Raw genomic sequence first — 25,403 nt, forward strand, 5'->3', positions numbered from 1 at the left:
ACAGATTGAAGAAAAGTAGACAGAGCCTGAGGAACCTGTGGGACACCATCAGGTACACCAATATACACATTGTGAAAGTCCCAGAAGGAGAAGAAAGAGGAAAAAGGGGCAGAAGAATATTTAAGGGAATAGTTACTGAAAACTTTGCAAACTTAATGAAAGACATGTCCCTACACATCCACGATGCTCAACAAGTTCCAAACAGAATAAACCCAAATAGACCCCAGTCATGGCATATTATAATCAAATTGTTGGATGCCAAAGAGAAAGAGAAATTCTAAAAACCCCAAAAGAGAAACAACATGTCACATACAAGGAGCCTCCATAAAATTAAATGGTGATTTCACATCAGAAACCAAGGAGGCAAAAAGGCAGTGGGATAACATATTTTAAGTGCTGAAAGCAAAAAAATTGCCAATCAGGAATTCTATATCCAGTAAAACTGTGTTTCCATAGTGAGGGAGAGATTAAGACATTCACAGATAAACCAAAGCAGAGGAGGTTTGTCATCACTAGTCTGGCACTGCAGCAGATGCCAAAGAGAGTTCTACAGGTTGAAAGGTAAGGACAATAGACAGAAGATTGAAGCGGCGTGGAGAAATAAAGCTCTGCAGTGAGAGTAATGGAATAGCATGGATAAGTATAATTGCCAGTACTATTGTATTTTTGGTATATGACTTCACTTTTTTTTAAATTCCTATAGGATCTAAACCACAAATGCATAAAATAATGATAAATCAGCAGTTTGATTCATAATGATAAATCTGTAATTTGTGACAAGAACTCCATAAATGTGGGGGAATGGAGGAGTATAGGAACATAGTTTGTGGATAGTATTGAAGTTAACTTGGTATCAGGGCAAATGAGATTGTTACAGATTTAGTATGTTAATTTAAGCCCATGGTAATATAAAGAAAATTTCAGAGAATGTGCTAACTCATAGAGACTAAAAGTAGAGTACAGGTTGCCAGGGCAGGAGGCTGGGGAAATAGGCAGTGAATGCATAATGGGTATAGGGTTTCTGTTTGTTTAGATGGGAAAGTTCTAGTAACGGAAGGTGGTGAAGGTACTACAATATTGAGAATGTCATTAATCCCATTGAATGGTATGCTTAGGAGTGACTGAGATGGGAAATTAAAAAAAAAAGACAGTGACAACTAAAGGCAATACATGATTCTTGATGGGACCTAGCAAGGGAGAAGAGACATATGAAAAATTGGAATATAGCCTATAAGCTCTGTGTCAATGTTAAGTTTCTTGAACTTAAAGGTAAGGTGATTACATAAATGAATATCCCTCTTAGGAAATGTGCATGGCAGTTAAGTGTGCAAAGAACATGATGTAACAGCCTACTAGTAGCAAGTGTCCAAAAAACGGATGGGTGGTTGGTAGATATGGCAAATGTAGCAAAATCTTAAAATTGGTGGATCTGGGTTTCTGGATGGGAGGTATGTTGGAGTTCTGTATGTGGGGTTTGTATTATTTTTTAATTGTCCTATAAGTTTGAAAGTCCAAAATAAAAAGTTTTCTTTTGTACAATGACCACTCTTTTATTGCTATAGGTGACTTATTGAGTGTTAGGCACTTCACTATCATTTTACAAATAGTATCTCATTTAATCCATACAACTCTTATGAGGGAAGTTCTCTTACTACCTGTGTCAGTTTGAGATTATTTATGAATTCCTAAAAGAGATATTATGTTTGCAAACTGGTCTGTTCCTCTGGGCATGATACCCTTTGATTGTATTAAATTCAAAGGCTTTACATTTACTTGATTAAATCAAGATTAGGGCTTTGATTCTACCATGTCATTAGGGCGACTCAGAGTTGCCTCCTTGGTGGCTTTATAAACGGACACTCAATCAAAGAGACAGGAGAATATACACAGAGGAATAGAGAGAGCTCCATTGACATGGAAGAGGAGAGATCAGCTTTGATCCTGTGGCCCCAGAGAGATGAGCCATTAGCCTGATAGTTTACAGCTGACTGTGTGAAAAGACCAGAGCAGCTAGCCCAGAAATGAGCTCTCCAGCCTATGCCTGAGATCAGAAGAAGCTGAGCCCACAGACCCCTAAGAGGAAAGAGGAAGCTGAACCCTTGCAGACATTGGCAGCCATTTGCTTCAACATGTGGCAACAGATATTTGGTGAGAAAGTGCCTCCTATGGGACCTTGAGTTGGACTTTGTAGGCCTTATAATTGTAAGCTTCTACCCCAAATAAATACCCTTTATAAAAGCCAACAGATTTCTGGTACTTTGCATCAGCACCCCTTTGGCTGACTAATATATTACCTTATTACAAATAAGGAAACTAATACAGCTATATTTCTCTTTACAATGAGCGTGTTATTTTTACAATAGGAAAACATTTGCTAGGTTTAATTTTTTATTATTATTAAAAGACAAGAGATTCATGTTTGCCCTCCCATGCACACATATACACGCTTTTTCAGCACTTCCAACAGTATTATAGTAAGCATTGTTGCATGTTTTCTTATATATTGTATTCTGAAACAGATATTTTGGACCAAAGTGTAGATGTACCTTTTTTATTTTAACTTTTTATTTTGAACTAATTTTAGGCTTAAAAGAGTTGTAAAAACAGCACAGAGATTATTTGGTAATAAACAGACATGAAGAACTGAGACATGGGACAACTTCAGTGAGCCTTGAAAACATACTAAGTGCAAGAAGCCACATATCAAAGGCCATGTTCTCTCTGAGTCTATTTATATGAAATGTCCAAAATAGGCAAATCCATAGGAACAGAAAGCAGGTAAGTATTTGCCTAGGACTGGAAGGAGGGGAGAAATGAGGACTGAGTACTAATGAGTATGGTGTTTCTTTTAAGGGTGATGAAAATATTCGGGTATTAAGCACATTTCATAACTCTGCAGATGCTTAACTTCTTCCTGCTTCAGTTTCATAGTCTTTAAATTTGGAGTAATTGGATGACTTCTTTCACTGAGTTGTTGAGAGTATAAAATGTGATCATATATGCAAGATGCTTAGCATAGTTTCTTACACATAGTGTTCTAGAAATGATAGCCATTATAATTATTAACAGTGTTTATAGTTGGTGCTTCGCAGTTGTTGGAGGAATAAGGAATGATGCCTTAAAATTCTGGAGGAGGAGACAGGGACCTCGACTTTCCTAGGCCTGCCATGCTTTCCGACACATAAGTTAATGTGCTGCTATGCCATATGCCTGAGAATTGATTTTATTCTTGGTGGCATTACGCCCAGTTAAAAGATGACATTTCCAACCTCCCTTGCAGCTAGGGGCAGTGGAAGGCTTGGGTGACTTCCCTTTGGATGCTCTTTTTCTCTTCCTTTCCCTCTACCTTCCTGCTGTCTTTTTTTTTTTTTTTTAAAGATTTATTTATTTATTTAATTTCCCCCCCTCCCCTGGTTGTCTGTTCTTGGTGTCTATTTGCTGCGTCTTGTTTCTTTGTCCGCTTCTGTTGTCATCAGCGGCACGGGAAGTGTGGGCGGCACCATTCCTGGGCAGGCTGCTCTTTCTTTTCACGCTGGGTGTCTCTCCTCACGGGCGCACTCCTTGTGCGTGGGACTCCCCCACGCGGGGGACACCCTTGCGTGGCATGGCACTCCTTGCGCGCATCAGCACTGCGCATGGCCAGCTCCACACGGGTCAAGGAGGCCTGGGGTTTGTTTCCTGCTGTCTTGACCCTATAGTTGATGCTCTGTCAGCAATCTTGGACTGTGTAGCAACCTTAGGAAGGATGCCACACGCTAAGGCTGGTGGAGCAGAAACACAGGAGCCCGAGTCCCTGAGAACCCTGGGATCACCATGCTGTCCCTACCAGCTTACCTTCCTCTGGACTTCTTTTATGTGTGAGAGAAATAAACTCCTGTCTTGTTTAAGCCCCTTTTCTGAGTTTTCTGCATACAAAGGAAAACCCAGCACTAACTGATAGACTTCTCACAGAACAAGTAATGTAAAAAGCAAAAAGCTCATATCTAGGAAGTGGGGAGGGGTGTGACCTGGGGAGAGGGTGGCTGCACCCTCCTGGGTGAGGCCAGAGGAAAAGTTCAGCCCGGACACTTACTCATCACCAATGTAGAGCTTGGGCCAGACCTCGTTGACGTGGGTGTACTGGGGACTGCCCTTCCAGAAGAGACGCTCCAGTTCGAAAGCTCCAGGGGTACAGTAGTCCTCCTCCTCCTCCTCTTCCTCCTTCTTCAGCAACAACTTCTTGGCAGATGCGCGGGCATTCTTGAGGCTTGTCTTCGGTTCTCCGGATGTCATTTTGGAGCCAAGGGATTTTCTTTCCTTTCTGCAGCTGGCCTTGAGAGAGGGTCATTCAGGATTGGGGTTAGCAGGGGACACAAAGGCAGAGAGTGGACTTTATAAGAAGAGGTGGGAATAAGCCCATCTTAAAATTTGGCCAGTGTTTCCCTGCTGTGCTCTCTCTTCCTCTTGCCAAGCCACATAGGTAAACAAGGACGGCCATGATGACAGTTAAACTATGTCCCCCACATTCCAACCCCTTCCAGAGTGAGGGTGCTGGGGCCTCTCACATCACCCGGGGTGGGTTTGCGGCCAACATCAGATGGGCTTTTGGCATAAGAAATCTTTGTGGGCAGCCAGTCCTTTGCCACCTATTAGATTTACCCCTCCTTTGGTGCCTGCTTTTTCCTTTATCTGACTGGAACGTGCTAGTTAGAATTCTCAGCCTGAATGGGAAGGCCCAGAAGGTGCCTGGCCTTCAGGCCTGTGGTGACTCTTTAACACCCGGGTTGGGAGAGAGGTTCCGGGCTAGGAAGCCCTGTCTGCAGACTGAGGCGTGGATCTGGAGAGCTCATCTGGCTCTGCAGGTGGAATGCAGGTGAAGAGCTTCTATTGTCCCCAAGGACACTGATTAACCATGGAATTAGGCAGCGCTTTCCCCCTGAGCTGTGTGAGTCACACAGTCCTGTGAAGGATGTTATACTCGCTGTGCACTGATACTGGTGGGAGAAGAAAAGGGTGGAGTGACTGAGCACCGTGGAGGTGAGTGACAGGGCAGCGGTGTTATTTGTTTAACAAATCCTCACATTTGGGAATCTTTGTGCCAGACACTGTTCCAAGGGCGTTACAATGATTAACTCGTATGATCTTCGAAACAGCCCTGTGAGGGAGGCAGTGTTCTCTCCATTTTACAGATGAGGGGCATTGTATATCAAGGGGGCTCGTAACACGTGGCCTTAGTCTTCTGAGAGGGCGAGATGTAATGTGTGGAGGGGCAGGTGGTATAAAGGGTCAGTAACTTCAAAGACCACTAGGATTGTGTCAGCAGGACTCAGACTACAACTTCAAGAGGCTCCTACTTGTCAAAAATGGGACAATTGGAACATTCAAATAACTGCAGTGGGCTAAAACACATCAAGCACTGAAATCATAATGATACTTCAAAAAAAATCCAAAAAAAAACGTGATGTCAGGGAACCAGCTCATTTTTGTGAAGACTGGTAAATAAATGGTAAGAATCTAGCATTTGTTGTTCCTTTCCCGTATGAACTGTACTAGGGTTTAGGGAAATTTTCTTTTATACAGGTATTCCAGGTAACAATAAATTAGGAGGAATCACCATTTTACACAACCACATGAACTAACTAGGCATTGGGTGCTGACAGGTGACAAGAGAAGAAACTATCAGGCATTACGTGCCTTTGGAGGAAAGAATACTCCATCAACACCAGAGCAGCCTTGGCAAAGAAAAACCCGAATCTTCCCAGGTCTTCAGAGTCTAGCTCTGACAACCAATTTACAAGAAACTCAGAGGATAGCAGAACATGTTAAATTATGCCACAGGACCACGTTCTTTAGAAATACATACTGAGATAGTTGCAGATAAAATGATGTCTCGACTGTACCTCGAATATAATATAGTTGGAAAAAATACATATAGTTAGGAGGGGATACAGTTGAAGATGTGAATGAGGCAGGGGGTGGTGGATGGTTGTTGGGGTTGGGTGATGGTTGCAAGGTTGTTGCTGTTTATCTTTGTGTATGTTTGAAATTCCCCATAATACAAATTTGAAATGAGAGGGAAAGGGCTGAAGGAGTTGGTTTTATCTTTAAGGAATTTGGTTTTCCCCAGTCCGCAGTAGATGAATCAAAGGATTACTAGCTAGCACCGTGCACCTGTGGGGATGGCGGGGCGCCAGGATTTGTGACCTTCTCCAGCAACATCTGATGTGTTGGGGTGGGGTTGGGGGCAATGGGAGCAGAGGTGACCTTCTACGGAGTCTTTCTGACCACAGTGTGAAGACCACCTCCATCATCTGGACCCTGATTCCTGGACTGCACCCAGGACCTTATGGATGGCTCTGATGGTGGGGCGTGGGAGTCCGTATCTTAACAGCTCCCAGGTGAGTCTGATACTCACTAAGGTTTGGTAATAATTGCCCGACAATGTGGCTAAAGGGTCAACAAGCTTTTGTGGTTAAGAGAATTATAGGAAGGGTATGCAGTCAAATGCCTTCCATCTTCCCATTGAAGCAGGAATCCAGGTCTTTAGCCTGGAATAAAGGAATAGGGCTGGGAGCAGCTGCTCAGGGTCCCCTTGAAGATGGGCCCTCCATGTTGTTTATCTCTGTGCCCTCAGCATCTGGCATGTAGCAGGTGCTCAGGAAATATTTGTTGAATGAAAGAATGGCTTAAGGAATGAATGGAGTAAGTGAATGAATGACTTAGGGCATGACTGAGGGGTGAATGAATGATAAAGGACTGTGAGACCTGTGCTAGGGATTCAGTTAGAGCTTGGAAAGCAGGATGGAGCCTCCGAGCTTATTTGGAGGAGGGGTAGAGGTGGGTGCAGGCTATAGGATGAATGGTGTCTCCTGTGGCAGGTGGTTGCTCAACCCTGAGCTGGACTCTGGAGCCTACCTGCCCCTTTCCGGCCAGGAAGGGAGGAGCTGCTTCATGGGATGCCCAGACATCTCAGATGCAGGAGCTGGCACAGACACCTCCAGCTCCTAAGCTGATAGGAATAGCTTGCCTTGCTTTTAGGCCCCACAAGGCTGTGCGCCTTTATTTTGAGAGCTCTGTCCACCGTGGCAGCAGCTCTTCTTATTCCAGAATGATGAGAAGCTCGGCACCCCAAACCTAGATTGGGTGGTTTAGGTAATTTTGAATGCTTCCTGCCACCAAAAGAAGCTTCGGAAGGGGCGATTTTTGGGAGATGCTGGAGTAAGTTGCATGGCAAAACCTCTGCCTGCCTCCTTTGATTACTGAAGCTGACCTCGCCCGTGGTGAGGCCGATTCTCCTTCATTATACTGTGGAGGGAACTGTCCCCATCCCCGTCTCCGTGCTGAAAGCCTCGGCTGGATTTCCAGACAGAAGAGGAAGTGGTGTGGTCTACCCAGAGCAGCTTGGCACGCAGAGGGAGCTCTGGGATCTATTATCCTCTAGCGTGCAGATTTGATGGGGAGAGAGAACAAAGCCCAGAAACCACAGACCTGTAATCTTTCCAAATCCTGAAGGCGGCTTGTGTGCATCCCTCTCTGCATGGCCCCCCAAATCTCTGATTCTCAGAGAGGCCAGGAGCGTCTGTTTCCCAGATCACAGCCAAAATAGAAGGGGAAGACAAATCAGTGCTGTTTGGTTTCCGTAGATTCAATCCTGGAATCTTTGGAAACCCAGAGATTAACTGCCAAAGTCTTGACGACACACACAATATCAGTCATAGACTAAATGTCATAATGAGAGCTGGGCATGTTGTCAAAAGAGGCCTCCAGGTTCCTGTTACAGCTTTATGTTGAAAGACTTGGTCCCAAGAAGCTAAACGCTGACTCTGAAGGCTACTTGGATTGTACAGAGCATCAGCCCATCACCTCCTCGAAGTGTGGCATTCTCATCCTTCATGGAGAGGCCAGGTAGATCATAAAGAGGATGAGAGTGGGTTGAGTGTCAATAAACAAAACAAGACAAAACAAACAAACAGAATCCTGACCATTGGCCTTAGACGGGAGGCATTAGGTAGTGGTGGGGACTGGCACACTAGAAGGTAAATGGCCCATCTGAAGGCGGAAGCAGCTTGCTATTCTGTGTGGAAGAGTTAGTACTCCCAGGAGGTATCACCCAGTGAAGAACAGGAGTTGGGTAAACACTCCCAGCTTCCTCAATCCTGAATAGGACAATTTTATGTTATGTTCTTCATGATCTCTCAGATGTTCGCCAGTGGGCTCGAGCCCCAGTTGCCCAGACTGGTGACCTGCTTTCTCCCCCAGCTGTCTCCTCACTTCTCCATGCTGTGCTTTCCAGATCACCTCACTGATAAACAACTTGCACCCAAGTGCTGGGTGTGGGGTCTGCTTTGGGGGGAGCCCAAGCCAAGCTACAGCTCATTTTAAAGCATTTAGAGTTGGTAGCAGAGTAATGAAAGCCAAGCAGGAGCTAGACCACTTGTTATCTCAGAGGCCTGAGGACTTTGTGAAATGGTGGCCTTTTCTTTGAAGAGCTATTCCAGGAATAATCAACACAGAGACCCCTTGTGAATTCTGACTCTGACCATTTAAATATTTGATGGTATAGCTTGTTTGGGGGTAAAGGTTTCCTGTGCCCAATGAAAAAGACCTCAGTCTAAATTCAAAACTCTATAATTTGGACAGCATAATTTAAATTTATGCAAATAAAAGCTCAAACCTTTATATAGTTTTTTTTGGTGTGTGTGTCTTTTAGGTACCAGGGCTGGGCATTGAACCTGGGAGCCTATAAGTGGGAAGCCAGCTCTCAATCACTGAGCTCCATCAGCTCTCATGAGTTGGTTTTTTCATTTGTTTGTTTTTAGGAGGTACTGGGGAATAGAACCCGGGACCTCATATGTGGGAAGCAGGCCCTCAACTGCTTAGCTATATCCTCTCTCCCAGTTTTTTTTTTAAACTAGAAAAAAATACATCAAAATGTCAAAACTATGGGTGAGTGTTAGGACTGAAGGAAATGTTTTTCTATTTTCTGTTTCAAGATTCTTTTACTAGATAATCATAGATAATATAGATTACATAGATTACATAGATAATCATATTTTATAACTGTGCTGGCCATACAGAACAGTCTTAGTGGGAAGTGGCTTATGAGTTCTCATTTGCAATTTCTGCTCTTCCTTGCGTGCTCCTGGGACCTGGCACTTCCCGGGGGCAGCGTGCTTGGCCTAACGGGAGGCAGAGCCGTTGGCTCGCGGACCTTCCTGCTCTTATGGCCCCAGTAATCTCTGACGGTCCCCTGATCTGCAGGTGTCATCCTCCCCAAGCTCCGTTTTCTTCTTTGATAAAATGGAGCTGTAACTAGAGGAATAAAGATGCTTTTTAAAAACCAACCAGTAACAACAAAAACAACCTGAATTCTTGCTTTCTGAGGTGGAGGACGGGAGACGATGCATGATTCATTTCAGTGGGAAAATTATTAAGAAATCTCTGTGGAACCCTTCAGTGTACAGAGATCGACTAGAGTGTGCGAGAGAGGGTCATCTTTTTCAGACCCACAGTACCCATCTCTTGATGAACAGAAAATGCCCTTTGAGGCTCATTTTGATGGAAAAAGATAAGTCCTGAAGCATGGTATAGAAAGTGGTGGAATTAAACACAGAGGACTGACGTGTTCTGTCCAGTAAAGCAAGGAGAGTTTGAGTTTCCCAGAATATCCCCTGTAGGGGGGGTGGGGAGGGGTCTATGAGGAGGGAGGAGGGAGGAGGGAGGAGGGAGGAGGGAGGGCTTGGGAGGAGGAGGCAGCCAGGTGAGGAGTTTCTGGGGTAGAAACAGCTGGTGGAGTCTTGAGAACAGGGATTTCTAATGTTCACATTAAACTTAGGGGTGCCCCCTAGCTCTTTCAGCCCTCTCGTTGTTACCCTAAATCTTCAGTGAAACTGTTAAGATGATAGCCTGGGTTTGTGGTTGTCTTGAGAAATCAAAGGGCAAGAGGCTTTTGCTAATAGAGAGAAGAGGCCAGAAGTCTGTGAAACAAAATATGCAGTATTACTCCATTCTTAAACAAAATGCATCTCACCAAAATACTGACACCAGCTGTATGCTTATTTGGGGGTGATGAGATTACGGGGGGTTTTGAGGCACAGAAGGTGGACTCCAGGGCAAGGCCCACCCAGGCGCTCCTCAGTTCTCACTGAGTGCCTGAGCTCCTGATGGCGGCAGCCGGGCCTAGACCTGGGTGTGTCACAGGTCATTCCAGTCTCGCAGTGCTTCCTGGGAAACCAGGGAGAATCCAGATTTTATGCATCCTGAAGCAAACATACCATTTTCTTAAGAAAAAGAAAACCAGAAAGGTACAAGTCCTTTGAAGGGGCTGGTGCAAGTGCAGAGTTCTGTAGTGTCAGGGCAAGTCCACCTCTGAGAAGCTTCCTTCGTGCCTGACTGGAGACGGACCCCGCTGAAGAAGGCAGGCCTCCCCTCATGGCAGCGTCAGGGCCCGGGTCCTGGACTTCGTTTAGCCTGGCCTTAGTCTAATCAGAGTCGGCCAACGTCAAGGGCTGTCTCGTGGGTCATGGATGGAGTTGGGATATGACATCTCTTTCATCCTTGTCTTTACCTCAGAATTTAGGCCTGGCCCTGCCTGGCAAGTTTACTCAAGTATCCCTGTGTTAACACAAGGCCAGGTGCTGGGCCAAGGCAGTACAGGGGAGGAGGCTGGGCCAGGGTGGGCTGGGCAGGGCTAGAGGGTCTCTGCCTTCCAGAAGTTGGTGGTCTAGTAGAGCATTTTATAACCTAATCTTTAAAAAACAGGTGAACAGCAAACAAAAACAAGACAAAATCCAACTCCTTTCCCTCTAGAAGGTGTTCTTTGTCTGGGTATAGGTGTCCATTGCATGTGTATGTTCCTGTTCCTAATGCCTTGGGATTGTGGGGCAAGTTAGTCTTTGCTTCAATGCATGCATGCCACATTTCTTCCACGACACCACCCAAGTTGGACTTGGAATGTGCTTTAAGAGAAGGGGGAGAGGAAAAATGTTATTGTGGTTGGGTAAATTACTCCATTAGGAGAATAATATCCACCGCTGGGGTGTGTAGGGGGGAGAGAGTTTGGCAGCAGCGTAGGTGTATAAATATACATATCCTTAATTTACTGTAAGTCAGTGCTGGTCTTTATGCATCTTAAATCTGTAAAAATGATCCAAACTAGGAAATAAAAGTTGTGGATTTTTAAAGAAATTAAAACTTGGACATGAAAACCCAGGAATTTTTTCATTGCCTATAATTTAATTCCTAATGTATCAGGCATAATTCACATTTAACAGATTTTTAAATTTTCTTTTGGATTCTGGGTACTTACAAGAATGTTAATGGGAGGCAATTATGTGAATTAATAAAACATCTTTTTCATTAAAAAAACAACTTTCATTTAAAGAGACAATTAATTCAATATTCCTTCTCTCATGGTGTAGATGTCATTAACTTGTTTGGTTAACTCTTCAGATCATTTCAGAGTGCTTCAGGGTGGCAAGTTATGAAGTCCTAATTGATTTCCCCAGTCTTGGTTTGATGGAGTCTGGCCTCCTGGAAACTGTGAGGAGGCCAGAGGTCTATACACAGTTTCCTTCTCCGACAAGCCAGCCGAGATGACCCTTGCTTCTGTGGCCAGGGTGGGAAGGAGGCTGTGGCACTGACTGGGGACAAGAGGCTGAGATGCCTTCCCAGACCAGTGTGGGTCCTGACCCCTGAGTAGCTGGGCCTTTGCTTCCTCTGAAAAAATGTGGCTGTATTACAGGCAGTTTGTGGGAATTAGGACTAGATGGCCTTTTAGCCCACATCTCTTGAGAATCACTTTCCACTGCACATCATTTCAGAATACAAAGCTGCCTTGTGCTGGGAAGGGCAAGGTGGGGGGCAGGTGCAGAGTGTGGGGGAGTGGCCCCCCACCCTCCATCTCCCCCATGAGGCCTGGGAAGGCTGGGCGTCAAGGCTCCCATCTCAGAGAGTTGCTATAAAGTCTCACGGAGAAATCAAGAATCTAGTCAGACTCTCAAAGCAAACGTGGACAAGGATCATTGCGGCTGGGACTCACCCCGGCAGCCTTGCCTCCCCACCCCTTCAGATGTTTGCTCTATTTGTGGTCACAAGTGTAAACTCCTGAGGGTGTGGCTGGGACCCTTCAATTTGCATGCCCCCTCCCCAAGGTAAAAGTACCCAGCACAGAGTGGTATGAAGTGTGGAAAGAGCTCCCACTGGCCTTTGGGGGTCTCATATACCTGGGCTTCAGCTTTCTCATCTGTAAAATGAGGATAATATCCACCTCATTGATTGTTTGATTAAATGAGATAATATAAACAAAGTCCCTGGCACAGCAGCCTGGGCTCAGCATGTGGGGGAGGAGTGGGGGAAGCCCCAGCTGTGTGAGAGTTAAGTTCTGAGCCAAGAACGGGGGAATGCGTAGGACTGTGTCGGGAAGTTGAGGTGGCTGGGTGGGTGTAAGTGGAGCTGCTCATTCCCCTGTGGGTGGTGGCTCCTGTGCTCTGTATGGAGTGCAGGTGAGGGAACTTTTGGGAGTAGGAGCAAGGACTCTCCAGCCAGGTAAGCCGTGCCAGGCTGCAAGGAGACTCGCCCCATCTGCTTGTGGAAGTTAATGGAGGCCCAGGATCATCAAGGGCCACCCGAAGTAGAAATTCAGACACCATCTGCTTGGGAGTCAGACTGAAGAGGACAGACAGGCCCTGGCCCCTGGCCCTGAGACCTGGAGCGGCTGTCCTGGGCCCAGGCCTTCCTGGGGGAGGATCCAGTTTGGAGTGTAGACTAAGGGAGGCAGGAGCACGAGAAGGCCACCCCCCCCACCACCACGGAGAGGCCCCCGGGCACAGGGATGTGGCAGATTCTGTGGCACATTGGGTTCCTGGATCTACCCGTTTGGGCCATGTGACCTTGGGCTAAGCACTTAGCTTCTTTATGTCTGTTTCCTCAGCTGAAAAGTGGAGATAATGGTCTGCATCCTTCACAGAGCCAGTGCAGTTGTGAGGAGTAAACCAGTTAACACTTACAAGGAAGGCTCTGAGAAGAGTGCCAGGCACAAAGCACCAGGAAACATTTCAGACTAGTATTTCAGAGCTGTGCAGGGTCTGGGGAAGGTGAACCCCAGCTCCCTGAATGGGGGAGGCAGGGCTGACCTTTTCCAGATGGCCTCAGATGGGCCTTAGCAGGGTAGCCAGAAAATGCTGACAGACACGCCTAGGGCCTCCCCTTCACCCCTCAGCCTCTGTGCGGTTAACAATAGGCACCGGAACTCCACCCTCAGACAGAAAGAACCCAAATCCCTCTCTGTCCTGGGGGTCAAACTAGGCCTGAAATGTCCCCAGTGAGGGCGTCCTGCTTGTCAGATGGTGGAGGACCCATTTTCTCTGCTCTCAGCCCTCAGCACAGGTCTGCTTTTGCCCCCAGAAGAGCCTGCAGGGCCAACGGCCTGCCTAACTCTCCAGACCCCAGGCCCAGGCCCAGGCTTTCTTTGTAAAAGACTCAGCTCAGAAGCCCTTCAGGCACAATCTGTAAAGGTCAGCTTTCTGACAGGATTTTCTCATGAAGAGGACTATGAGGGGCCACAAGGAAAGTTCAGCACAGCAGAAAAGCACTGAGTATGGGGGCCTGTCGGGTGTGGTTGTCCTTAGGGAGGGAAGCCTCTTCACATTTGCTCCTTCGGCCCTTTTCCTTCTTACTTGGGAATTTTTTCACTTGGAACATTTTCAGCTTCCTGAGCAGTCAGAGTCCCCCGACTCCCAGCAGCCCTGGGGTTCCAGGCCCATGAGGGACTGTTGGGGCCACAGGACATGGGGCACTTTGTCTAATGGGAAAGCCCTGGCCTGAGACGCGGGCCGCCCTCCGGCCTTCCTGCCCACACGCGGTGCCATCTCGGTCAGCAGCTCGGACCCTGTGGCCCAGCCTCCCGTCTCCACTAGGCAGTCATTCCCAACCCCGTCTGCCCGCCAGAACTGGGAGAGGACCGGGGAAAGCTTCAGAAGCAGTCAGTGTCCAAATGATAATTGGTAGAGCCTAGGACACAGGAAGAACTCTCAGTCCTGGGGTTTTAAGTACTCATTTGTACTTGGTGCTGCCCTGCATCTGATGTGAGCCAACCCAATGCCTCTATCCGCACCCCTCAAGGAGATGTTTGTCCCCCCAATGGACAAACCTTGTTGGAATATGATACATGATACAGCACATCCAGTGCCTCAGAAGGGCCCAGTGAGCTGTAACCCGCTACATTATCCTTTAGAAATGACTGTTGAACTGAAAGCTCAGATTTAGAGGAAGGAGAGTGGAGAAAATTCCATGGAGTCTCCAGAGAAAGGACAAGAAGACTTTGACACTAAAAGGATGTCAGCTGTTCCCTGCAGCCCCAGAAACAGGGTGGAAAAGAGGCTTCTACTCCCCGCACCCAGACAAAGCACTTGTCTGACCCAAGCAGAGCCGCCACCCCTGCTGGAAGGCCTTACCTGGAGCACTGGGGCCTCACCGAGCCAGGAGGTGCTGGTCTGTGGGGTGTGTGGCAGACACACACCCCGCCACGCGGACTGGCATCCAAGAGCCTATTTTTAGGGTCAGAGCTGCTGACGCCGACCTTATGTGCTGCCCAGTCTGAGAGGAGATCTATGGCATCTGCTTGCAAAATGATTCGCCAGTGTGACCTGAAACCCTTGACTGGGAGGCCTGTACCTGGAGCCCACACATTTGCCCCCAGCGCAGCCACAAAGGCAGGACATGTGGCCTCCAGGGCGGGGACAGGAAGGGGAATTTCCAGGCTTTGTGTTTTTTTTGGATGGACAAGGCCAGGTGTCTGCAGGGCCCTGGACTGGGCTGGGTCCTGGAACAGCTGGTACAGGGAGGTTTGCCTGCTGGCGTGGAGCCTGTGGAAAGGACAGGGGTGGCCCAGCATGGAGAAGAATTCTCCATTCCAGACTCTCCTAAGAGTTTGAGGAATCGTCTCTGGGGGGTTGGATGGGACAGATACTGCATCACACAGGGTGATAAGTGAAACTCCCAGAAAGACTGTCTAGCCATAAACTTAAGGATAGGTTTGTATTGTGCCACTTCCTGTGTAACATCTGGCAAGTTAGCCAACCCTTCTGGGCTTCAGCAGGGATAATAATCATAATGCCATCCTCTTAACGTTGTTATGAGAACTAAACAATATAAAATACGTAAAGTTTGTAGCACAAAGCATGACACATTGTAAACATTTAGAAAAGGCTAGATGGTATTAGTATGCCAAAGATATTCCCCATTCAGTAGTCATTTCAAGGCGTCTCTTTGCTCTTCCTTCTCTCAATCTCCAGCTTCCTTATCCCAGCCTTTTTTGCTCCAGCTCTCCCCACCCTAAGCCCTAACTATTTGGCCCCTCCGTTCTACACTGAGCAGTTTTGTCCCTGCCAGCCCTTTCCAAGTTTGCTTCCCCACAGGCTCCCCTTCACACTGTCTTCTTGTGTTTGGGGCCATTATATTGTCTTCTGCGACTTTGTATTTAGCAAACCAAAGATCTTCACCATTTGCAGGTTAAGCCATTTTTATTTTAGGGTTTTATTTAGAGTGATTATGTCTGCCATTCTTATTTGTTATGAAACTGCTGAAAGACTTTTATTATATATTATTATAATTATATATATTATTTAACTTTTATTGATACCTTGGTGCAAAGAACAATCACACGGCTAAGTCACAGGATCTGAGTAGAATGAGATTGAAATGTCAGAGGCTGAACGTCCTGTTCAGTGCTGCGGTCAAAACACCAGGGTCAAAAGGCCCTTCTGCATTTAACCCAATGAAGTAAGGCAGAGATGCTGGAATTGACAACTAGAGAAAGATTTCCTCCTAACTGGGAGCTTAAGGGAGCAATCCCAACCCAAGTCCAGCGCTGAAGGGGAAAGAGAGAAGCCTCTAAAGATGTGGTTCATCAGGAGGCAAAAATCAATAGCTAAAAACATTTGAGTAGATGGTTGAGAGAGAGAGAATTTCATACCATCTGCCTAGGAGGATGTGTAGGTGAATAAAGCCAAAAGAATTAGACGGGTTGCTGGGTTAGATTATTAGAATAGACCCTAAATGTGTGGTTGACCAGAAGGCTAGCAACCCCCTCCCCACACCTCCTATCCCCCTAATCCTTCATGCTTTAAATTATGTCCCAAAGGAAATGATGAGGTTGGGAAGGGTAGAAAATGACATCATCATTTTTAAGAAACTATAGGAAACCCTGGAAAGATTTGATCTGTCTTCAAGTAGCCCAAGGACTAACCTGTTGCAAAACAACAGCATTTTCTGCACAATTCTCAGGGCAAAACCTGGACAAGGGTAAATGCCCCAAGACCTTCAACAGGGCCAAGAGCTGTGTTATATGAGTGGAGCCAACTCACCACCCGTAACAGGATGGGAGCACACCAAATGAATTTGTGTTGTGTTAAGCCGCTGAATTTGTGGTAATTTGTTACAGCAGCAATAGGGAACTAGTATCTGAGGCTTGCCATCTAGGGCCCAAGCCTCATGTATTAGTTGCCTATTGCTTAAAGGCTCCTTGGGTGGACATCTGAGTGTGCATGGAGGCTGAGTCCAGCGAGAGCCCAGAGGATAGGCTCCCTGCGCAGACAGCCCAGAGGGGAAGGCCACACCTCTGTGGTAGGTGCGTGCAGTCAGGTGGCTCTAAGTCCTCTGCTGTCCTAGAAGTCTTTTTCTTCTTCCTTATTAAAAAAAAAAAAAAAAAAAAAAGGAATGGGGCCGTTGCAATGAGGGAAGGTGAGTGCAGGTTCACCCTGCTGGGTGCCTAGACGCCCATCACCTGTGAGAACCAGTGGAGTGTCCAGCAACTGGATAGGCGCCTGTGAGGCGGCCAATCAGTAGCCACACAGAGGACCCACCCCCTCCTCAGCCCTGCCCACACAGAGTTGGGACCCACCCGCTGGGTACCAGCCAGACATTTCAGGGGTCCAGGGTGTGGGTCCAGGGTGTGGGTCCAGGCCTGTCCCGTGTGTGTGAATGGGGAGTGGGTGCAGCATGAGCATGTGTGGCTGCCGCGTGAGTACGTAGGGCTGCGGGGACGTGGGGGGCATGAGTGTGTGTGCCCAAGGGGCTGAACTGGCCCCAGTTGGGCCAGAAAGCCTTTGACTGGCCCTCCCCTCCCAGTCCCTGGCCTCCCTGGCTTTGGGGCCTGGACCCCTCTGGAACCAGTTTCCTGATGCCCCGGGCAAGGGGAGCCCAGCCTCTCCTCACCAGCTCCTTGCCCGTTTTAACTGGACTTCCCGCCCTCCTTCCCTGCCTTCCAATGCCTGCAGCCCAGGAGTCGAAACTGCAGTCCCATAGATCTCTTGGCCAGACCCTGGCGGGGGCCTGCACACCCATATTCACAGGAGGCCTCACCTGTAGTTGCTTCTGTCTAGGGAACCGGGGCTGGGCTGGGACAGCCACCGGTCACAAACCCTTCAATATAGCCGAGATACAGGGGAAAAAACACACGAAAAACAAAAACAAAACAGCCCGAGGCCCATGTTCTGCAGAAAACCCAGAGCTCTCGCCAACATCCTGGAGGATTTTCCCTCTAGGAGAGGGAGGGCGGCTGTGGTTTCTCCCCGAGCCGTGCCGTGGTAGCCTGCACGCCTCTCCCCCTTCACTAGCCCCCCCTGGACTCACTCTTTCCACCTCACCCCAGGCTTGATACCACCCTCTTCCCTTAATTCCTCAAAGCACCGTTCACCCACGGCCTTTGTGTGTGGCAGAGGGAACCCCAGCACAGAGCGGGAGACAACTCCAAATTCAATGTCCCGCCTCCCTCTTCTTAGGAAGTTGGTGACTAGGCCCAGTCCCTAGGGAATGTCCCCCTGGCCACGTCCCTCCATAGACTTCCATCCCGGTACCTGCCATGTTTATGAGGCCCCTCTTGGTGTGTCCTGTGCGTACATCTTGCCTCTTCTCTGGTCTTGCTCTCTCACTGCTCTCTAGAGCTGAGTGCCTAATGAGCCTCCAGATTCCTCTTCCCTCACCACCGCACAGAGCAGGTCACTGCCCTCAGAGTCTCAGCCTCCCGAGCCGACCGAGCCTGGGGGCCTCTTCTTTTTCTCACCGGAAGGTCCATTAAGGCATTTCCCAGATAAGCCACCTGTCCAAAAGGGAATTATTCTACTCCCCTAGGTGGTACCATCCTTGGCCCTGGCTGCAGGGGCTCCTGTGCTGAGCTTGGTTTCTAGAGGGCCCTGCATATCAAAAACATACACACAAGGGAAGCGGCTGTGGCTCAATCAGTCGGGCTCCTGTCTACCATATGGGAGGTCCTGGGTTCATGTCCCGGGGCCTTCTTGTGAAGGCAGGCTCGCCCACACGCTGCAAAGAGCCGCCAGCCCACAAGCGCTACAGAGAGCCGACTCAGCAAGGTGATGCAAGATAAAGGGACACAAGTAAAAACACAGAAGAACATACAGCAAATGGACACAGGGCAGACAAGTCACAAGAGGGGGGTAAATATAAATGAATAAACAGACACACAGAAGAACGCACAGCGAATGGACACAGCAGACAGCAAGCAAACTGGAAGGGGGGTGGATAAAAACAAAAAAGCATACACATAAGCATTAAGATCCAGTACACATCCATTAGAATGTCAGCAAATGAACAAAAAGCTGATAATTTGAAGTGCTGGTAAGAATTTGGGGGATGGGGTTGTGGTGCTGCAACCCTTTGTCTTGTTCATTACACAGCCCTACACATTTGTCAAAACCCGTGTAACTGTACACCAAAGAACGTGAACTCTGCCATATGCAAATTTAAAAAGAATGCACGGGTGACTCGCTTACTTGGGATCTGGCAAAGTGTGGCCCATCACTGTCCACTTTTGTGCCTGTCACCATCCAGGCCACAGGTGACACTTTTTCCCTTCTCTTGCTCTGTGTCCTCAAAACAAATGGTAACTGAATCTGAATCTCTGAAGGTTTGTGGGCTGTGTTGCCAGAGGGACTCTGCTTGAGGGTAGGGGGAAGATTTGGACTGTGGAAGGGCTTAGGTGAGAGAAAACCCATTATTTCCCTAGCCAAGTCCATCCGCTGAGCATGCAGAATCCTGCCCTGCCGGGCGCCCAGTCTCCTTGTGCTCTGCCTCACTGTCCCGGGGGTTGGCTGGAGCTGGGGGGAGGTCCACGACAGCTGAGGAGTGTTTTGATTTATTAATGCATAAGATTCTAAGCAGTTTATCTATGTAAGGCTAAATGTAATGAGTGTGATGCATAATGCCTATTCATTACATTGAACACTAGAATTGCAAATTCCTTTTTTAAAAGTATTTAATAAGATTTAACAAAATTTTCAAAAAAGCACGTTAAAGTGTGCAGGTTATTTAGATAATTTTGCTTTAAAACTTTGATACTCAGTATTTATATATGTCTTTCACTCTTTTTTTTTAAGGAGGTACTGGGGATTGAACCTGGGACCTCGTATATGTGAAGCAGGCACTCAACCACTGATCTGTGCCCACTCCCCTCTTTTTTTTTTTAAAGATTTATTTTTATTAACTTAATTCCCCTCCCCTCGCCCAGTTGTCTGTTTTCTGTGTCTTTTTTTTTTTTTTTTTTTTGCTGCGTCTTGTTTCTTTGTCCGCTTCTGTTGTCGTCAGCAGCACGGGAGGTGTGGGCGGCGCCATTCCTCGGCAGGCTGCTCCCTCCTTCGCTCTGGGCGGCTCTCCTTATGGGTGCACTCCTTGCGCGTGGGGCTACCCTATGCGGGGGACACCCCTGTGTAGCAGGGCACTCCTTGCGCGCATCAGCACTGCGCTTGGGCCAGCTCCACACGGGTCAAGGAGGCCCGGGGCTTGAACCACGGACCTCCCATGTGGTAGACGGATGCCCTAACCACTGGGCCAAAGTCCGTTTTCCTCCCCTCTTTTTTTTTAATTGAAACTTTTGAATATTTTAGGAGAAACAGGACTCTTGAAAATGTGCATGGAAATAATTTTACATTTCTAATTGTTTTCATTTACTTTACATTAAAATGATTTTGAAAAAAAATAATTTTGGTTCACCTTGAATTCAGTTGCATTTTTATTTTCCATCCTTTCGATCAGCACTGTCCAGTAGTAATGTAATACAAGCCATGTATATAAAATTTTCTAGTAACCACATTAAAAGTGATAAGAAACTGGTGGAATTAATTTTAGTAATGTATTTTATCTTCCTGAATATATCCCAAATATTTTCATTTCGACATGTAATTGATACAAAAAATTATTGAGGTATTTGACATTCTTTTTTTTCGTACTTTTTGAAATCTGGCGATTTACAGCTCATCTCTGTTAGGACTCAACACATTTCGATGCTTACTAGCTACGCGGGACTAGGGCCCCTGTCAGGAGCAACGGTTCATTGCGAAGAAGACAAGTCAGGACGGTGGTAGGAATACAGCATGGGGCTCAGGCCTGACCATCCTTCCTTTTCCTCAAGTGATTACAAACCTTCTTCCTCCTCAGCATGGGTTGTCCCCAGTTCCTAAAGCCTGTTGTGATGGTGCCTCCGCAGCCTTCTGTGGCTTGCCCCAGGGGTTGCTGGCCCCAGGCCAGGCAGTGTTGTCACGGAGCTGTTGCCTCTGACTTGCTGACGGCTGAGTGATGCGAGGACATCGTGTTTGAAGAGAAGGCCCAAGAGCTGGGGCTGTTTCTCTGAAATCGATGCCTCTGTTTATCACCCTGGCTGTCGTAGCACTAGGAGTGCCTGCCATGAGCCTCCTGCTGGGTGGCTCTGGTTTAGCCTCTGGAGCCCTGAGGACCCAGGCCTGGGCAGTGGGCAGGGGTGCCCTCCTCAAATTCCTTTTCCCAGGAGACTGAATGCCCAAGGCTGTCAGTGATCTCTGCAAACTGGTAAATTGTGTTGCTGTTAACACCTCTGTTTTCATGCCAGGACTTCTTTTATAGATAGATGGCTGTTTCTTCTTCATGGCCTGTTAGTGCATCAGAGTGGCATTGATGAGGCGGCATTGGTGAGGCTTGATGGTGTGATCGTTTGCGTTTGGGAGGCAGGAAATGGGTGAAAGGCACATGTTTTCAAAACACACGAATTTGGGTTCAGATCCTGCCTCTGCCACTGAACTCTGAGTCTGTACAAGTCCCTTAAATTCTCTGAACCTATTTCCTCATCTGTTCATTGGAAATAACAAGATCTGCCTACAGGTTTATCAAGAGGATTAAATAGATAATGAACGTAAAACTCTTAGCTTGGAATAAGCCACCCATACATGTTAGTCATTGCTAAGTTATTCTCACTCTCCCCGAACCCCAAATTGTCTTAGCATCCACTGGATGGATTAAGAAATGCCAAGTGAGGATTAAATTAACAAACCGTTGTGTTGGGAGCTGAAATCTCCCTGTGGATTTGGGAAACATTTCCTGTGGTGAGGCCACAGTTGTGTCCAGGCCCTGTTCATGAAGCAGGGCCTGGACAGGGAGAGGCAAGCAGGGCCTGTCCGGTGAGCTCCCAACCAGCAGGGAGAGGGCCTCTGAGCACACGCTTGCAGTTCCACGAGGTGAGGCTTGTGATGGGGCTTCTCTGCCCACAAGGACGGCCCAGAAGAGGCTGAGGAGCAGCTGCGGTAGGGAGACCCAGGAAGGAACACAGAGGACCCCGAATCAGCCGTGGCCCCCCAAGGAACAGAACCCCAGACCTTGATGAAGGCTTGACCTGGGGGGCGTGAGCAGGCCTGAGGGAACCAATGAGGGATGCCGAGGCACACAGAAATGAGCAACAGTGGACAGCTGTGGAATACACGTGTGGCTGTGACCCAGCTTCATGCAGCGTACACAACCCCTTCGGGGAGCGCAGAGCAACAAGGTGGCAGGAAACCACGTGCCTGCCTGACCTCTTGGGGCCAAGTCGCCTCCTGCTTCTCTTGACTCCCCATCTACCCCTCTAGACAGTGACATGAGAGAGAAATCAGTGGCTGTGGCAGTTTGATATTATTTGTGAATTCCAAAAAAAAGAGATACAATTATGTTTGTAAACTCGGCTGTTCGCCTGAGCATGATACCCTTTGATTGATTGATTGATTGATTTTTTTTTTAAGATTTATTTATTTTATTTAATTCCCCCCCTCCCCCGGTTGTCTGTTCTTGGTGTCTCTTTGCTGAGTCTTGTTTCTTTGTCCGCTTCTGTTGTCGTGAGCGGCACGGGAAGTGTGGGCGGCGCCATTCCTGGGCAGGCTGCTCTTTCTTTTCACGCTGGGCGGCTTTCCTCACGGGCGCACTCCTTGCGTGTGGGGCTCCCCCACGCGGGGGACACCCTTGCGTGGCACGGCACTCCTTGCGCGCATCAGCACTGCGCATGGCCAGTTCCACACGGGTCAAGGAGGTCCAGGTTTTGAACCGCGGACCTCCCATATGGTAGACGGACGCCCTAACCACTGGGCCAAAGTCCGTTTCCCCCTTTGATTGATTTAAATTCAAAGGCTTTACGTTTACTTCCTTAACTCATGATTAGGGCTTTGGTTCAACCAAGTCGTTCGGGCATGCAGGGTTGAGTCCCCGCCCCCTTGGTGGGCTATATAAACAGGCAGTCACTCAAGGAGAACATAGAAGCAGATATATGAGAGAAGAGGAAGGGAGCTCCATAGACACGAGGATCCTGTGGCCCTGGGAAGAGAGATGAGCCATTTGCCTGATAGTTTCCAGCTGAAGAGAACAAAGCATCTGAGCCCTATGCCAGCTACAGCTGAGATAGGAAGAAGCTGGACCCACAGAACCTTAAGCGGAAAGAGAAAGGCTGAACCCTCACAGATAATTGACAGCCATCGTGAGTCAACACGTGGCAACAGACTTTGGGTGAGAAAATACCTCTTACGGTACCTTGAGTTGGACTCTTTAGGGCCTTGTAACTGTAAGCTTATATACCAGATAAATACCTTTTATAAAAACCAACATCACCATGAGTAAATATAGGTAGACCTTTATCTCACACCATATACAAAAATAAACTCAAAACTGATTCCATTTATTTAACACAGAAATATAAATCAATTTATAAAAATGAAATTTGATTAGTAGTTATGTAGGGCTGTGGAAGGATAGAGGGATTGTGAGGTGACTGCTATGGGGTATGGAGTTCTTTTTGGAGTAATGAAGTTGTTCTAAAACATTTTTGGTGATAATGAACAATATTGTGATTATACTAAGACCCACTGATTATACACTTAGGATAGATTATATGATATATGAATATATCTCAATAAAATTGCTTTAAAATAAATAGTTATATAAGAAAAGCCAGAAATATCAGCTGTTCACAGCAGGGGAAGCATAGAGAGATTGAGAGATGATATAATTTTTGATTGGATTTTTTTGTTCATTATTATTGAAATAATGAATATGCTCTAATAATGATTGAAGCGATGAATACACAACTATGTGATCATACCAAATAACATTGACTGTACACTTAAGATGGATTATATGCTTTACTAATATCTATCAGTAAACCTGCTTTTAAAAAAAACAAAACAAAACAGATTTCTGGTACTTTGCATCAGCACCTCTTTGGCTGACTAATATGGTGGCCCTTTTTTTTTTAGGAAGTACCAGGGGTTGAACTCAGGACCCCATACATGGGAAGCAGGTGCTCAACCACTGCGCTACACCCACTCCTAGTGGCTGTCCTTTTAAGCCACTGCTCTTTCGAGTCTCTGTTACAGTAACCTAGCCTATACCCTAATGCATGCAAAGACCAGCGTGGCTGGAATAGAGGGAGGGAGGGAGAGAGTGTTAGACCATGGTAAAGAATTTGGGTTTTATTCTAGTGAGGATGGTTACATGATCTAATTTGCATTTTTTTAAAAACATTTATTTTATTTATTTACCCCCCCTTTGTCGCTTGTTTGCTGTCTGCTCTCTGTGTCCATTCACTGCCACGTTCTTCTGGTCTGCTTGTCTTCCTTTGTTGCATCATCTTGCTGCGCCAGCTCTCCATGGGCGTGGGTGGTCAGCTTTCCACAGGCAGGAGTCAGCTTCCCTTCACAAGGAGGCCCTGGGATGCGAACCCAGGGCCTCCCATATGGTAGACAGGAGTCCAATTGGTTGAACCACATCTGCTTCCCCTGATTTGCATTTTTAAAGCAACACTCTAGTGTGTGGAGAATGGAATGTAGTGAACAAAAGTAGAGGCTGGGAGATCAGTTGAGAGGCTCTTCTAGGTGTCTAGACAAAGGGTGCTGGGGGTTTGGCCAAGGGCAATTGCAGTAGAGGTTGTAAGATGTGGGTCAGAGTCTAGATATGTTTTGATGTTAGATTATAAAGGATTATCTGACGAATTTGATGTTGGAGGGTTTGCATGTACAGGAATAAATGAAACAATAGAGAGCACTTAGCACAGGTCCTGGCACATAATTACTGTTGCTTTTGTTTTGTTTTTGTTTTTGTTTTTTAGGAGGTACTGGGGATTGAACCCAGGACTTCATACATGGGAAGCAGGCACTCAACCACTGAGCTATATCTGCTCCCCAGAATTACTGTTATTTTAATAATAGCTTTCTGACTCTGATGATGCAGCTCTTCCCTCCACAAGCCCCTGGTGGCTTAGGTTAGGAAAGAAACTCAGGCTTTATTAAGCGACTCATTACTGCCCCTGAGGCCAGACTCAGGAGAAAAGGGGGGGTACGTCAGTGGCTAAGTCCCAGGACCCCAAGAGACCCCTTGTCACTCAGTCAGCCAGGCTTGGAATGGGGTGAAAATGTCCTTGCTCTGCCTATCACCCATACAGCAAATAATTACTGAGCACCTACTATGTGCTGGGCAATATTCTAGAAACTGTGGAAAAAATAACAGTAAGACATATTATGTCACTGCCTTCACATTGCAGATATTCTTTGTACTAGGATGTACAGAGAAAATGAAGCATCTTTATTTTTTAGCTCTTCTGGTCTTCTCCATGAGCCCTGCCATACCTTGCTCGGAATTGAGGACACGGGTTTGCTAAATGACGATATCCGTCTCTTCCCAGTCTAAAGCTCAAGCTGTCAGGTTCTTTACCCTTTGTCTTGCCCGACGTGGATCCTGGAGATGCATCAGTGTTTATTGCAAGAGGCAAGGTGGGGAGGGAGCTTTCATGCTATAGGGCCCTTGAGCCAGGGTGCAGCTCACCCAGGTTGGTGCAAAATGATCTTCTAGAAGCCTGAATGGGTCAAGAGGAAAGCCCCCCTTCAGTTTTCCCCTTAATCTATAGTGGCACCCCCACCTATATCTGTGACACTGTCTTAGAGAAGGGAGGCCACCACCCATAGGCCTCTCTGCCAGCTGCCCCTTCCTCTGTACCCTTCAACCATCCACTTCCTTTTCCTTTTTTGCTGGATCATCCTCTTGGCCTCCTTCTACCAGATTTGGCTTCCCTTTCCCTCTTCTTGGGGCTATCATGGCAAAATGACTTCCAGAGAAGGTTGACTTTTTCAGTATAAGTAATTTCCTTGGAA

General features: G+C 47.1%; 1 protein-coding gene and 2 long non-coding RNA genes across 4 annotated transcripts in view; 2 read left to right on the forward strand and 1 right to left on the reverse strand.

The window, feature by feature from the left end:
• Positions 1-14,507, reverse strand: part of DUSP29 (dual specificity phosphatase 29) — a 56,780-nt gene extending 42,273 nt beyond the window's left edge. For both annotated transcript variants that reach the window (XM_004477378.2, XM_004477377.2), the window contains exons 1-2: positions 14,433-14,507; positions 4,073-4,311 (exon numbers count right to left, since the gene is read on the reverse strand). In XM_004477378.2, the coding sequence (XP_004477435.1) occupies positions 4,073-4,272 (200 nt within the window). In that variant the 5' untranslated portion in view covers positions 4,273-4,311; positions 14,433-14,507. The remainder of the gene's footprint in view (positions 1-4,072; positions 4,312-14,432) is intronic.
• The window catches only part of LOC131278754 (uncharacterized), a 67,469-nt gene that overhangs the window by 20,110 nt on the left and 21,956 nt on the right, over positions 1-25,403 (forward strand). The gene's annotated exons all lie outside the window — the stretch shown is intronic.
• LOC139439236 (uncharacterized) overlaps positions 6,323-25,403 on the forward strand; it is a 28,859-nt gene continuing 9,778 nt past the window's right edge. The window contains exon 1 of the long non-coding RNA XR_011649058.1: positions 6,323-6,377. This is a non-coding gene — a long non-coding RNA (uncharacterized lncRNA). The remainder of the gene's footprint in view (positions 6,378-25,403) is intronic.

Source organism: Dasypus novemcinctus, chromosome 6, assembly GCF_030445035.2.
Source record: "Dasypus novemcinctus isolate mDasNov1 chromosome 6, mDasNov1.1.hap2, whole genome shotgun sequence".
NCBI lineage: Eukaryota > Metazoa > Chordata > Mammalia > Cingulata > Dasypodidae > Dasypus > Dasypus novemcinctus.